General features: G+C 37.7%; 2 protein-coding genes across 2 annotated transcripts; one reads left to right on the top strand and one right to left on the bottom strand.

Annotated features, from left to right (window-relative positions):
* Window positions 1-566: 566 nt before the first annotated feature.
* LOC124629709 (esterase FE4-like) lies at window positions 567-11,605 on the top strand. The gene is made up of 4 exons (XM_047163222.1): window positions 567-785; window positions 8,779-8,914; window positions 9,991-11,285; window positions 11,375-11,605. Exons 1-4 carry the CDS (start codon window positions 718-720, stop codon window positions 11,541-11,543), a joined length of 1,668 nt encoding a protein of 555 aa, XP_047019178.1. The 5' UTR covers window positions 567-717; the 3' UTR covers window positions 11,544-11,605.
* A 64-nt stretch (window positions 11,606-11,669) lies between these two features.
* LOC124629710 (splicing factor U2af 38 kDa subunit) lies at window positions 11,670-15,035 on the bottom strand. Its single transcript, XM_047163223.1, has 5 exons — window positions 14,764-15,035; window positions 14,076-14,230; window positions 13,576-13,733; window positions 12,831-13,030; window positions 11,670-12,473 (listed from the first exon to the last, which is right to left on the bottom strand). Exons 1-5 carry the CDS (start codon window positions 14,805-14,807, stop codon window positions 12,341-12,343), a joined length of 690 nt encoding a protein of 229 aa, XP_047019179.1. The 5' UTR covers window positions 14,808-15,035; the 3' UTR covers window positions 11,670-12,340.
* Window positions 15,036-15,292: the final 257 nt, after the last annotated feature.

Genomic DNA, 15,292 nt, shown 5'->3' with positions numbered 1-15,292 from the left:
CTCTTTTCTGATGAATTGAATGACATTAAAGTCCTTAGTTGAAAATGTTCAAATAATGCTCTAAAAGCCACGTAATATTTAACTGAGTTATTGAATAAATGAATAGACATCGTTGTACTTACTGACGACAGGCGAAGTGTCAAACCGAATTAACGAACTCTCCTTTTCAAGGGACGCGAAACATTGATATCTTAATATTTCATCCTTTCTTTGAAATTCTAATGGAGCCATGGTCTTGTGATGCTATAAACAGAAAACTTTAGTTTCTTTATTATTTCCCATTGTTGAGTCTAAGTTCGTGAACAGGAAAATAATAATATTTTGATACCATGAACCCGAACTTTGACTATTTTATCACAAAAAGAAGTAAAAATACATTTGATTTCCTTTTGTTTGAGAACCCCGTGTACCTAAATTATCTTTATCGCCTCAGACAGAGCATCATAATAGTTCCAAAGTACACGCATAAGATTACATTTGATCAATTAAAATATAAGTCAGTCATAATGATTCAGAAGAACGATTAAGTGTTAGATAACGTAGATTGTGTAGTAACAGATAAAATGGATAACAAACTTAACATGCATTCTGGCTATCGTACATAGCCGACGTGTATTATCAACGGCGCGTTTCACCAAGCTGTTACTTCTCGTCTAGTGTTAAATATAGGATCTGCAAGTGTACCTAACATACATTTTTTACAATACAGGTTCAATAATGCATTGGCGGTCGATATGCTGTTATTTTTGTTCGTCGCGTGGAGAGACTGCTAAAACAATTAGCATGTAAGTACTTTTTTATGCAACAAACTTTGTTAATATTTCAACTATGGCATGGTGGAAGTTCTAAACGTGTAGGCACTTTGGATTACCTTTTAGCTACCTATATTTTTTACGGATACGAAAAATCTTATCTGTTCAAGTGTCACTTTATTTGATTCCCTAAGCCTTTTATCTTGTAAATTAGGTACCTCTGCATAATAGTTAAACTATCTTGTTATTATGATTATTCATCGTGATAAGTGTCAAACGCGGAAACGGTTAAAAGAAAAAGAAACTAGTGTTGGTTAATACGCCAATTTATGTAGGTAATGTGTTGAACGCGACATGTTTGTTATAAACAACTCGCCGTAAATTATAATGCCTAGTTAGTCATTAGATCTATTTACTTCTAGTTTTCCTCAGTGCTCCTAGGTATTTGTCTAGTCATTATGACTGAGGCTTTGTAAAAAGGTCCTCACCTATTTGACTTAAGGCCAAGGAGCTAATTTTTATCTCAGCAACATGAAATAGGTACGCTCCTAGCTAGCTAGAATCCTCAATAAAAACAACATATAGGTAATTTTAAAAGTATAAAATCATCTATTTAATTTAGTGGGTAACCTAGCAATTTTAAATATTTAATAACGCGATAAATGCATTTAAAGAAGTAAAGTGCTGCTAATTTATTTAACAAACCAATAAATGGTGTGACGCAGCCAACTCGCTTTTTGTGGGATATAGTCTGTGGCTCAGGTCTGTGGCAAACAAATGTCTGTATGGCAGACATAAAGTCCATTGCGGATAATTCACAGACTTAACGCACACCGCAAACGTCTGCCTTCTGCCATCATTCTATAGGCTGAACTGGGGCCCGATTCTCCTAAGTTAATAATGTCAACATTGAATCGCAATAGCAGTTTTAACCATATCGGGCATTCTCCTACTAATAAAAGATCAATCGTATTCCTATGACATTCGATTAGTTTGCGATTGGTCCGCCATTTGGTCTATACGGTAGTTTGCTCTACAATCACATTGCAATCGTAAATAATTGCCCGACAACATGATTCATTATTGAATCACAGAGTGGATAAAAACGTTTATTTAAAAGAAAGAATAGCGGAATGCCACATACGTTCAATCATAATTGAGTCGTGATTGGATCTCCATCGAATGTGAATCGTATGTCGCGTAAGAAAAATTAGTAGAATCGGGCCCCTGTCGGAACGAAGACGCTTAGGTGGTGATATTAAGTCCAGCCTAAGACTAAGGCAGGCAGAAGTAATTACTTCAGAAGGAGTTATCAAATGCAACAGTTTCCAACACCCAATTTGCAAACGATAAAACTGATACTGAAAACCAAATTATGGTTGCGTTAGTTCCGCTCGCGCTCATTGTAAAATATGGCCAGATTATCTGTGCTCATATCAGATTATCATCATTTGGTTATTACATTACAACAGGAATATTATATACCTACGTCATAATGAAGTAATACTTGTATTTACATTGTCGGAGGTCGGTTTTGTTAATGTCTGAATCCAATCGATTCCTCAGAACTAACGGAACAAACTTTTAAGTTGCTCTTACCTGACATGGCCTAAATAAGCTAGCCAGGATTAAAAAAAAAACTTGGAAGCAGCTTTAAAAAATACCGGTTTGATAATATTTTAGTCTATTAAATAATAATATTTTAGTATAGTAAATTCGGTAGATATGTACTGTTTGCTGCTTTTGGTCTATACAGCCGAGTTATAATTTACAATCAATATTCAATTGATTTAAAGTAAAAACAGTATCACACTGAACGCGAAGACTCCCTTCCGTCCTGACTGGGGAATGCAATCCCGATCCCGCGGGATCCCGATCTCGCGAGATCTCGTGTAATTTTTCGGGCTCAATCCCGACGCATCATATGACGAGATCCCGTTCGAGATTGACGGGATTGGGCGGCAGTGGTCAGTGACGCAACACACACACAACCAAGTCCTTTTGCACGTATATATACGTCCACGAGCTTAGACAAATTAGAATCTACCATTAAAAAAGAAATGGATTTGCTTGAGTGTGGAGGAACAAGGGGGCGATTTTTGCAGTTTGCATATAATTGCTTCGCCACGCTGTTGCCAACCAGCGTTGAGTCGGAGAGGGCATTCTCAGCAGCGGGGTACATTGCAACGGACATTAGATGCCGTTTAGCAGATGAAACTATTAATACCCTTTGTTTTTTAAGAAGTCATTTTCAAAATCACTCTTTTTCCTAATTCCCTTGAAATAAGCTTATTGTTTTGATTACCTAATTTACCTACGTTAATTTCCTTACAACCTGATTATTATTTAGTTGGTAAGATTAAAGAATAAAGGTTTTTATTTTCTTTCGAGTAAACCTCACTATCACAAACAAGCAGTTATTAGCTTTTTCAGTCATCTGAATTCAATTTTTTTTTTAATTAGACGGGATCCCGAAAATTCCGGGATCCCGCGGGATTGATATTTCTAATCCCACGGCATCCCGAATTTGCAATCTCGAGTCGGGATTGCATTCCCTAGTCCTGACGAGCAGGTCTTGATAATGGGGTTTTTCATGATAACTCTTCCTACACAATATGGTCACTAAAGTTTGTTGATTTAATAAGTGTTTCTACTAACACATGTCGCTTCAGGAGTGTGACCATCAATAGTGTCCTACATGAACATCCATAGTTATCAATTTTCAATTTGGTTCAACGAGCACCACTCGTGCCAACACTGGACCAACTGATCGTTCCACATTTTAATAAGTATTTTCAATTCTGTCGTAAAGGTCACATCACAGATTTTTTAGATATCTTCTTGGAAGTTAGCAAAATTCGTTTTTTTGTTTCGTAAAATATTATGTTTGTGCTCTTTACAATGTGGATGCAGAGTAGGTACCTAATATATTTATTTAAACAAGAGTCATATAAGAAAGCCGTTTATATTATTCCCGAAAATATAAAACCTATGTTTAGTAACATGCCAATAGTTCCTACCGACACTCTTCAATCCAAACGTCAGTGACGGTTAAATATAGGAGTCTTAGAACCTTCTCCTTTCTAGAAAGTCGGCAGAAAATAAACATGGCGCTTTTCTTTTAAGAAGGCAACTAGCCAACCTAAAAACTTAAAAAATAGGTTTTCCATCCACTTTTGTAGCTCACTCATACCTAATTCTCTATTCGAGCGTTCTTTGTTTTGCATAAGCTATTTAAGGTCTATATTTTCATAAGTTGCACTAAATAAGAATCTACAAGGTTTTTGCGTTCCTGAAACATTTTTATATGAGGTAGAGGGACCTACAAGAAATCAAACATTATAGAGAAGGAATATACCTATTCGTAAGAAAGATTCGCCTCAGAAATAAAAACTTTTATCGTTTGTCGCTTCGATACGAAGTGTGTTTTTACATAATCAAGTTTTACCTATCTATACATATAATAAATCTGTAAAAAAACTGTGTCTGTACATTGAATATATTAAAAAAATAATAATTGGGTGGGGTTTAGAAACAGTAATGGAGCACAAATCCAAAAAAAAAAATCTGTCTGTATGTCTGTTTGTTTGTACACGCTAATCTCCCGAACTACTGAATGTATTTCAATGATTTTTTCTTTGTTGTATCAGTATTAGGCCTGGTCAACATATAGGCTATAATTTATCTTCGAAACTTGAAGACCTGATGCAGAACTCCAACAGACCAATAAAACTATAAGAGATACAAATATGGTGCCCTGGCAAAAATTGTTTCATTTGATGAGCATTTTCAGCTGAGATAATAAATTTTAAGATCTGGAACACCTGATGTGGAACCCCAAGAGCCCAGCTTCTCTGTACCATATACAGGTATGCCGTTTTAGCAAAAGTTGTTCAATTTGATAAGCATTTTCTATTGACTTATACAAATTGAAGATCTAAAACACCTGATGTGGAACTCCAGGGGCCCAGCTAGACCTGCTAGATATGAAGATATGACGTTTTAGCAAAAGTGGTTCAATCTGATAAGCACTCTCTGTTGACGTATAAACATCGAAGATCTAGAACACCTGATGTGGAACTTCAAGAGCAATACTACACTTGAAATGTATATAAATGAATGTTATGAAATAGGTATGGTGAATCAAAAAAAGTAATTAGTCCGTTTTTTAGATAACCCTAAAATAATGGACACGCATTTTTCTTTTCTCTCTCTCACAAACAAATAATAACGAAGATACAACAACGCTTGAATTTCGTGTTAAGTCACTGCTTAGTACAAATTTTACATACCTAGACGTGGCGTCACGAGCCCCCACTCTCTAAGTTTGTTGCGTTATATCTCATTATTATTTTGTATGTCTCTTCCAGACCTCGGGACTACAGAGTTCTGAATTTTTGGGAGGCAAACGTGGGGCCGAAGCCAACACGCTGAAGCCCTTTTGAGACAACTTTAATGAAATGGGGATACAAAACCGACGATTATCCCTTTATACACTATAGAAATTAACCCAAGGACAATCCCCGGTGGACGTCGTTAAAAAAAAGACAATCCCCGGTTCTGTGCTAAACTATTGCCAACTATGGAGGAAAACTACTTGGGCTATTGTGATGGGATGTTAGTGGATGACAATGTATTAGGTACATGTAAAATGTAAAAACGGCAGGTGGAGACTCGCCACCTCACTTACTGGGCCCCCGGGAACCAGTCACTGAATAGCAACAAGAGGGCAACAGGGACATGAGCGGCTGAAGGGTGAGGATACCTCGGCGGACTTTAAACGCAGATTACGCGCTCCCTGTGCTTACCATGAGGCACCTACCCTCCGAGCAGGGCTACTAATCCTGCTCTAGCGACTCCACTCTGGACGGCCAAGCCAAGCCAGAGGCGTGAGACCTTCCCCCGTCATGGTTCACTCCGACCGGCCGGAGACGGGGGACAGTATACACTCCCTGGAGAACTCAGTATATATAGCCCCGCGGGGTCGCTACTCCCCGTCATCAGCCTCAGATGTCCTGCGGTGCCTATATCTCATTATTATTGTCGTTATTATCTCAAGAGCCTTTGTCCCAATTATGTTAGGATCGACTTCCAGTCACGATGCAACTGAGTACCTACCAGTGTTTTACAAGGAGCGACTGCCTATCTGACCTCCACAACCCGGTTACCCGCTCAACCCAACACCCCTTGGTAAGACTTACTGGCTTCTGACTACCCATAACGACTGCCAAGAATGTTCAATGACAGTCGGAACCTACAGTTTAACATCCCCTCCAAATAACGGTCATTGGTATCCAAAATATACGTAGAAAGTACATACGAACTTAGAAAAGTTGCATTGGCAGGCACTTGCCAGACCTGGAATCAAAGACGCACGCTCATACTTGAGAGATTGGTTCTCTACCCACTAAACCACCACGAATTCCACTAAGTCACCACGACTTTGTCATCTATTTAATGTTTTTTTACGTTATAATACGTGTAGTATTTTTGCCACACACAACTTAAATGCGGACTAATTAGAATCACTACTTTTATCCCTATGGTCACGTCGATTTTGCTGACCCCATAGTCGCTGGCATAAGGGACAGGATCCGCGTACGAAGTCGCGGGCAGAAGCTAGTTTACAAATATTTGAAAGAATACGTACCAACATGTGTGTTGCCATAATTACCAACTTACCTATTATACCACCGATTATGTGGACACCTCCGCTCATTCATTTCCGTTTCCTTATCATCAATCGATACCATCGAGATATCGATACCTATGTGTCAATTTATTTATGATTGACATTTGAACTAGAAAACAAATAAAAAAATGTAACTTATGCCCGGTTTACACTTTGTTAAGTTAACACTGCAGGTGATTAGTGCAGGTGTTTAGTAATCAAGGTGTGAACGGAAGCGTAAAGTGATTAGTGTTAAGTGATACGTGCGATTAGTACTTATTGATTAGTGCGAGTGAATAGAATCAAGGTCTATTTTTGTTGTTAAGTGACTACCCCCTCTCAACTTTTCTACTACCCTCTCTCGCAATTTGCCTGTACTAATCAGTGTGTAAATACGTGTGTCTTAAGTGCGCAGTGTCAAGTTCAAAGCGAAAATGAAGTGGACGGAACAACATACTTTAAAATTCGTACAAGAATACATAAAGTTTGAATGCCTATACAATGTAAAGTGCGCAGAATTTAAAAACAAACAGTTGAGAGATGCGGCCCTATTGAAACTGAGTGAAGCGATGGGAATTCCCGATTTCAAAATTGAGTTCATTTTCTATATCATATACCACAACAGATACAATCTCCTTAATTATTTGTCTCAATATTAGGCTCTGTTCATCTTCCATTTCTAGAGACACTATGCACAACGGACAGTACCCCTATGAGCTTCTTCCTAAACACTGTGTAAACGGAGATGGAAAAAATTACTTAACACTTGAGACTTATCGCGTAAAGTTAACGCTTAACACTTATCACTTCACACTTCGCAAAGTGTAAACCGGCCTTTACAATCTCTAACAATAAATAAATGTACAATAAGTAGTAATGTAATATCTATAATAAGTGTATTTTTTTTATTAAGTACTTATGTTTTAATTTGGGAAGTGACATAGTTAATAAAATAATAGATATTCTCGATGAGTTTATACCTACATATTTAGGTACAGATATAGTGAATTTATTTATACCTACTATCTAATAAACAAGACATTATTTTGCGCAAGTGATAACTAACTAAGTACCACTACCTACCTAATTGATAAGTGTGCCTATTTTAAGGTGGTGAACAAACCACTCTTTCAACGCGTCATAAACTCCCGCAATATTTGGTGGTTCAAAATCTTCATTGTAATAAGACATAGACGGCGGCATACAGCCAAACATTTCTACAATCTACAGACATTATTTATCTACCGAGTATTACAAAGTACAATGTGCAGATAACGAACGAGACGTTGCGTTTGTGTTTCGCGACTATAGTGACGATGCTTATATACGTCACAGATAGACAATGTGTGCTACTGGCCGACAGATCAGGCTTTAACCCTGTTCAACCATTAACTAGCTATTATGTACTTACTGATATAGGTGCATATTGGTACCTAACTACAGTTAAGTACCTACCTAAGTAAATAGATTTAGGATTCACCTCAATATAATCATAGAACTCTCAATAATAGCTATCTAGTCAAGCTAAGTGCAACAATATGCATCATACATTGAATGGTGCAACAGCTTATCTACATAAAGCTATATATTTAATTATACCTTCATATTTGCGTCTTTATAATGTGCAAATATCACAAAAATCTAGTCGTTTATCTATATTGAATATACCTAGCCGTGTTTACTTAATCGTGAAATAAAACGACTTTCCATGCTTGTACAGGGGCCCAATTCTCCTAAGTTAATAATGTCAAAATCGAATAGAAATCGAATCGCAATATGACCGCAATAGCAGTTTTAACCATATCGGGCATTTTGCTACTAATACAAGACCAATCGTATTCGATTGACATTTCATTGGTCTGCTATTTTGGTGATTTTGGTCTATACGGTAGTTTGCTGTACTATCATTTTGCAATCGTAAATCATTTGCAGACAAAATGATTCATTATTGAATGACAGAAAAGGATAAAAACGTTTATTTCAAAGAAAAATAGCGGAATGCCACATACGCTTTAATCGTAATCGAGTCGGGATTGAATCTCAGTCGAATCGAGTCGAACGTGAATCGTAAGTAAAATTAGGAGAATCGGGCCCCAGTCCTATGTAGGTATAGCTCTAATTTAATTTATCTTGTCACTATGCATCACACAGCCCTGTGTTTCCTGTATTTTGTAGCCAAGGTTACAAGTAGCTAGGTAGATATTGCTTCCGATTTTGGCAATAAACCAATCGTCAATTGCGCGCGGTATATTAAAATGTACAATGTTTCATTCAGCCGCGGCTTAGCGTTTTAACATGACTAGTTTTCCAAAAAGGGTTTTAATTATTAAATATTAAAGTTATTGCAATTGACAGAGTAAGCCGCAACATGCCTTTAGTGAAGACTGCGCAGGGCGAGTTGAAGGGAGTCGTCTGCAGCGATGTCGAGAATTACGTGGCGTTCAAAGGCATACCATATGCAAAGCCGCCACTTGGTGAATTAAGATTCAAGGTGAGTAGTAAGTGAACACATACCTACCCATATAGATTGTAAAGTTTTTTCTACTTAAGACGAAAGCATACTTACGCTTCCACATTAGTATTCACTTGAAGACTATGAGCACATTATGATGGTATTCGCGTAGTAGTCACATCTAATGAAATTTTTATTCAGGTAAGTCTACAAGTACTTGTGTGTATTACATTGCAAATTATATTACCATATCAAGTATGTACCTACCTTGTTACTTATCTTCTTGGCAAACACTTTCATAAAATAATGTTATATCTACTAAAGCCGGGTACTAAAATCATTAACTACATTACATCAGATTGCCTTAAATTAGTGATGATAGTCACTGCACCGATAACTCGAAAGTTTGTCTTGTGAACTGTGTGGTCCAATTACTTTAGATGCCTTGTCTTGAATACAAGCGAACTGGGGCTTTGATTGATCGAGCGAAATACATGTTATTCAAACATAAACGTTCCAGGGGCCCGATTCTCCTAAGTTAATAATGTCAAAATCGAATAGAAATCGAATCGCAATATGATCGTAATAGCAGTTTTAACCATATCGGACATTCTGCTAAAAATAAAAGACCAATCGTATTCGATTGACATTTGATTGGTGTGCGATTGGTCTGCTATTTTGGTGATTTTGGTCTATACGGTAGTTTGCTGTACAATCATTGTGCAATCGTAAATCATTTGCAGTCAAGATGATTAATTATTGAATGACAGAAAAGGATAAAAACGTTTATTTCAAAGAAAAAATAGCGGAATGCCACATACGCTTCAATCGTAATCGAGTCGGGATTGGATATCAGTCGAATCGAGTCGAACGTGAATCGTATGACGCTTAAATAAAATTAGGAGAATCGGGCCCCAGAAGCAAATATAAATAAATTGTGATACAAACTGCCAAAAATAACATTAACATGAAATTAATATGTTCCTCTCATCAAGAGCCCGAATTAGACTCTGTTTCCATGGCGCTTGTCGACGAAACATGTTACCACATTTGAATCATAGTGGTAATGTGGAGTATACGATAGTAACACCACGAATAAATTGCATTTGTTTCAGGCGCCGGAGCCTCCCGAGCCATGGCAGGGAGTTCGTGACGCGTCGCAGCACGGCCCCGTATGTCCGCAGTTCAACGAACGCATGAACCGTGTGGAAGCAGGCAGTGAGGACTGTCTCTACCTTAACGTATACACCAAAACACTTACCCCACCAAAACCTCTCCCCGTGATGGTCTGGATTCATGGCGGCGGCTTCTATACGGGATCTGGAGACTCCGATTTTTATGGACCAGAATTCTTCATGGCACACGACGTTATATTAGTAACAATTAACTACAGACTTGAAGTCTTAGGCTTTTTGTGTTTAGATACCGAAGAAGTTCCAGGTAATGCTGGCATGAAAGACCAAGTGCTTGCCTTGAAATGGGTGAAGCAGAATATAGCAGCTTTCGGAGGCGACCCCAACAACATAACTATATTTGGATGCAGCGCTGGCTCCGCGTCAGTGTCTTGTCACCTGGTATCCAAAATGAGTGCGAATTTATTTAATAAAGCTATATGCCAAAGTGGTGTTTGTCTAAACGAGTGGAGCTACAATATATACGCCCGTCAAAGAGCTTTTCAACTAGGAAAACTGCTGGGAAAAGAAACTGACAATCCAACCGAGCTTTTAGAATTTCTAAGAACAGTACCAGCTTCCTCTTTAGTAAACATACAGTTACCAATTTTAGAATTACAATACAATGACTTATTAGACAGTATTCTATTTGGCCCAGTAGTAGAAAAAGCTGGTCTAGAAGAAAATAAATTTCTATCGGATTTACCAATAGAATTAGTGAAAAAAGGACAAATGGCAAAAGTGCCTGTAATATTAGGCTACACTTCAGGCGACGGAATAGAAATAGGAAGAAAACTGCCACTTACGGCTGGCTTTCTGTCTATCCCTAGCACAGTAGTACCGAGGGAATTAAAACTTAAATGGGAACCAGAAAGAGTTCAAAAAGCTGATGGAAGAATACGAAAACATTATTTTAATGATCAACCGATATCGATGGAGCTGATACAAGAATATACGAACTTTGAGACGGATAGAGCGTTTTTGTACAATATCATGAGATACGCACGGTGTCATGTACAAGTTACATCGGCACCTGTGTACTTCTACGAATTTGTAGCAGAAAGTGAAAGGAATTTCACGAAAAAGGCATATAATATGGATACCGTAAAAGGAGTATGTCATTCTGATGAGTTGGCTTATCTATTCAAAGTCACTTGCTTAGATATACCGCTAACAGATGAGTCTAGGGACATTATAAAGCAATTCGTACGCCTATGGGTGAATTTTGCTAGAACTGGGTAAGCATAATAGAGTGTTAATACGTGCTTAACGATTATAATCAGATATTGAATGGCACATCATTAATAATTATTATTTCTCATTCCAGTAACCCTTCATCAAACGAAACTGTGGAATGGAAACCATTCAAAGATTCTGAGCGAAATTACTACATCATAGGCAAACAACTGGAATGCAAGCGTGACCCTCACAAAGAAAACATGGCTTTCTGGGAAGATATTTATGACGAGTCACAATTAAAAATTACCAACAAATAATATAAGGGTACTTTGTTTTATAAGTCAAAATAATACCAATGAATTAAAATATGATATGGAAAGATCTGTCTTTATGTGCATTGGACACACCTCAATTAAAAGCTTAAAGGTAAATAAATAGCAGTATTAAAGAAATTAAACTTATATTGATTTTCCCACATTTCTTACAAATATTACTGTCCAAGATGGATATCGTGACATCTCACAGCTTAATAAATGCGACAATAAAGGAAATAGCTGAGAAACATATTAAAGTAAAACACAGATATTAAATTGAACTTAAAACGTATTTAGTCATGATAGTGTCTGACAACCTTATTGCTGCTTATTTATAACTTGGACTACAAAACTATCAAACTAACTTGTTAGGAACACAAGAAATACATTACTATCAGTCATGCATGGAATATACATTTTATTCAAAATCTATGTTTACCAATTGCATTCAATTATACACTGGACAGTTGGGCTATTACATGAATTAGCAATGCTGTAACACAGTGTTGTAAAATTAATATTCCTAAAGATCATACAAAAATGTACTTAATCATGAATATTAGCACACCCAGATTTAAAAATCTGTCATACAACTTATGTTAAGAAATCATTGTGTATAGAAAGTCACTTATAGTCTCTGCAATCCTTGTTTATTTTAAACCAATGTAAGTAAGAAAGAGTAGGTCCCTATGGGAAAAGACTGTTCGCCGTGGTGGACAGTGGTCTCGTCACAGTCGAAATCGCAGGTCCCCACGGGAGCTGAGTGTACCCCGTGGTGGACAGTGATGGCGTGGTCACGGTCAATATCGTCCGGAGCGCGAGTTGCGCGGCGGCTCGCGGCGGCGGTTCTCCCCGCGGGAACGCGAGCGGCGCCGGCGCTCGCGGGAGCGGGAGCGGGAGCGACGGGAACCCTTGCGACGGGAGTATAGGTACCTGGAATGTGCACATTGAAATAACAAGATCTGATTGTAAAGTCTGTGTTTGCTGCCATGATATAATGGTAAGTTTTCTTAGATTTCTCTAACTTGATAACAACTAACAACAACAAGAAAAGTAAATATACATAGTCAAACTAGGTCAGCACTAACAATAACTAGTCAAATATTTGCCACAATAACAGCATAGAACAAATTGATAATCATAATATTACTGTTTGTCACACTAACACAAGATAAAGATCTCTATGCAGATTTGTTATTTCTTCCCAATTCTTATCATTAATCTTTAACGTTGATGGCACTCAAAAATATGTATAAAACTTACAGCAATAAGCTAGAAGCTAGTACTAACCTCCTCAACTCTCGTGATATCGGCTTCAAGTGCATGAAGTTGCAGAAGCCACTGCGGGTGCATTCACCCATCTCGTACTGACGGCAGCAAGCCTCACGGAAGTCCGTCACGGGAGACAGCTCAGCGTACACGGGCCGACCGCCAAACCAACGGTTGTTTAGGTCATTCACAGCCTTCTCTGCGTCTTCCTCGCGACGGAACTAAAATACATTGAAAGTTTAATTTGCCATTTGTCCATCAAATGCATTTTTAGAGTCTAAAGTAAACCTGTGGAAAACGCCAGTGGGATAGCAGCCATTGGCGAAAGTCATCATCATCCTCCAAGCCTTTTCCCAACTATGTTGGGGTCTGCTTCCAGTCTAACCGGATTCAGCTGAGTACCAGTGCTTTACAAGAAGCGACTGCCTATCTGACCTCCTCAACCCAGTTACCCGGACAACCCGATACCCTTTGGTTAGACTGGTGTCAGACTTACTGGCTTCTGACTACCCGTAACAACTGCCAAGGATATTCAATGACAGCCGGGACCTACAGTTTAATTTGCCATCCGAAACACAGTCATTGGTGTCTAAGATATACTTAGAAAAGTTGCATTGGTACTTGCCTGACCTGGAATCGAACCTGCACCCTCATACTCAAAAGGTTGGTTCTTTGCCCACTAGGCCACCACAACTTTTTTCGTTTAGCCATTGGAGAAAGTATACAACTATTTATTTTTTTCAATAAAATATTTTCTTGAACTTACCTTAATATAAACATTGCCAACCAAGTGGTCTCCTAAATTGTCACATACATTCATTTCTTCAATTTCTCCATACTTGTCTTCACATTCAACAAATACATCTTCAAAGAAGTTATCGTAATGCTCCTGCATCTCCTCGTCAGATACATTGGCCACAACCACTGAAAACACACAATATCATATATGTATTATTTTTGTGCAATTTAGAAAATCAACTACTCTTTTGGAATCAGTATAAATACTAGGCGTATGAATATTAAGTGCATGCCCAGAAATGCTTATTGTACAAACCATTTAAAGGAGTTTGAATACCAATTTATTACAAAGTAATAATGTGTTGTTAGTATAACTGTTTAACTTTAACAATAACAGAACCATTTTAGTTGTCAACTCCCAAATTGATAGATGAGCGGGAAGTACATGGCTGTTTGTGGTTTGCTTATTGTCATAGTTGGTAGTTACACGGTGCAACTGGGTTTTTAGGTTTTCAAACTAATACTTACAATGACTGCCATCAGCAGATTTGGCTGAATTCTGAGGGTTCACATACAGATTTTGTAAAAGCACTGTCTGTGAAAAAGTTGGCTTGTTGTGAATACGTGAACAGCGATCACCATGTCGGCAGGCCCCAATTTTAAAGTAGAACGAACAGTTTACTCTGAAAAAAATTGAAACAATACATTAACCCTGCTTACACATTAAAAAGTACTAGCAGTATTAGTTTCTAAGACCAAACAATTTGTACCTGCTTGTAGTTAGTATCTTGGAAAGCTAGCTTTGCCCACAGAGATCCCTGCTTTGTTAGCAACCTAAACAGGTTCGTACCCCACTCAAATCGATCTATCGTTAGGTTTTACCTCATAAATTAGTGTAAACGTGTAAATGTCTTATATTGTTATATAGTTAAGGACTTATTACACTTGACTGAATTCAGTCGTCTAAATGATTCAGTCACTAAATTCAGACAAATGTAATCGCATTTAGGAAGGTAGGTTTCATTAAATTATTTAGAAACCTAATTAGAAAAACCTAATTAGGCTACTAAATTTAGTCAAGTGTAATAAACCCTTAACCCGAAAAATAACCTCTAAATACTGCAAATATTATATGTACGCAAAAATACTTTCTGTGCACTTTAATTACTTTAGCAGTTTACAGACCAATTTAAAGTAAAACTCAGGAGATACTTACTTATCTTTTTCTGTACCAAAAATAGCAGCTAAATATTCGGCCATCCTGATACAACGACCAACACGGTCCCCTCCTCGTCACAATTTACTTATGCGAGCACACCAGAAACAGTTGTTTTGTTCTTAAAATCACTAAAACCTAATGTTTATTGAATAACACAATCAATATGGGTAAAATTAACAACTCAATTCACTTTTACACCAGCTATATAAAAAGCTCCACCATCACAAACCAAACCACAAGCCATGAGTGAATGGAACGAATCAAGTGACCGAATGATTACGAGTAACCGATTATGCTTTCGTCTATGATGTCCGTAAATAATAATTGATCGTGTGGGCTTCCCTTTATAATAATAACCTTCATTTGGTTGTTGCCCTATACTTCACCACTAGACTCTTGTTCACCTCCAATCATAAATTAAGCTTTTAGGGTAGGGTGCTTTTAGGGCTACATACGCCCGTTTCCAATATTCAACCTATCTGTACAACAACTACAGATAGAAATTTGACATTCCCCGGTACTATAT

The sequence above is a fragment of the Helicoverpa zea genome, chromosome 4 (genome assembly GCF_022581195.2).
Source record: "Helicoverpa zea isolate HzStark_Cry1AcR chromosome 4, ilHelZeax1.1, whole genome shotgun sequence".
Lineage (NCBI taxonomy): Eukaryota > Metazoa > Arthropoda > Insecta > Lepidoptera > Noctuidae > Helicoverpa > Helicoverpa zea.
The sequence above is the reverse complement of the archived record's forward strand: the minus strand, read 5'-3'. Positions and strand labels throughout refer to the sequence as shown.

Coding starts and splice junctions, on each gene's coding strand:
- LOC124629710 (XM_047163223.1), bottom strand. CDS start 14,807: ATGGCCGAATATTTAGCTGCTATTTTTGGTACAGAAAAAGATAA. Junction 13,734..14,075: donor ATCTGCTGATGGCAGTCATT/GTAAGTATTAGT, acceptor GTGTGTTTTCAG/TGGTTGTGGCCAATGTATCT. Junction 13,031..13,575: donor TTGGCAATGTTTATATTAAG/GTAAGTTCAAGA, acceptor AATGTATTTTAG/TTCCGTCGCGAGGAAGACGC.
- LOC124629709 (XM_047163222.1), top strand. CDS start 718: ATGCATTGGCGGTCGATATGCTGTTATTTTTGTTCGTCGCGTGGAGAG. Junction 8,915..9,990: donor TTGGTGAATTAAGATTCAAG/GTGAGTAGTAAG, acceptor CATTTGTTTCAG/GCGCCGGAGCCTCCCGAGCC. Junction 11,286..11,374: donor GTGAATTTTGCTAGAACTGG/GTAAGCATAATA, acceptor TTCTCATTCCAG/TAACCCTTCATCAAACGAAA.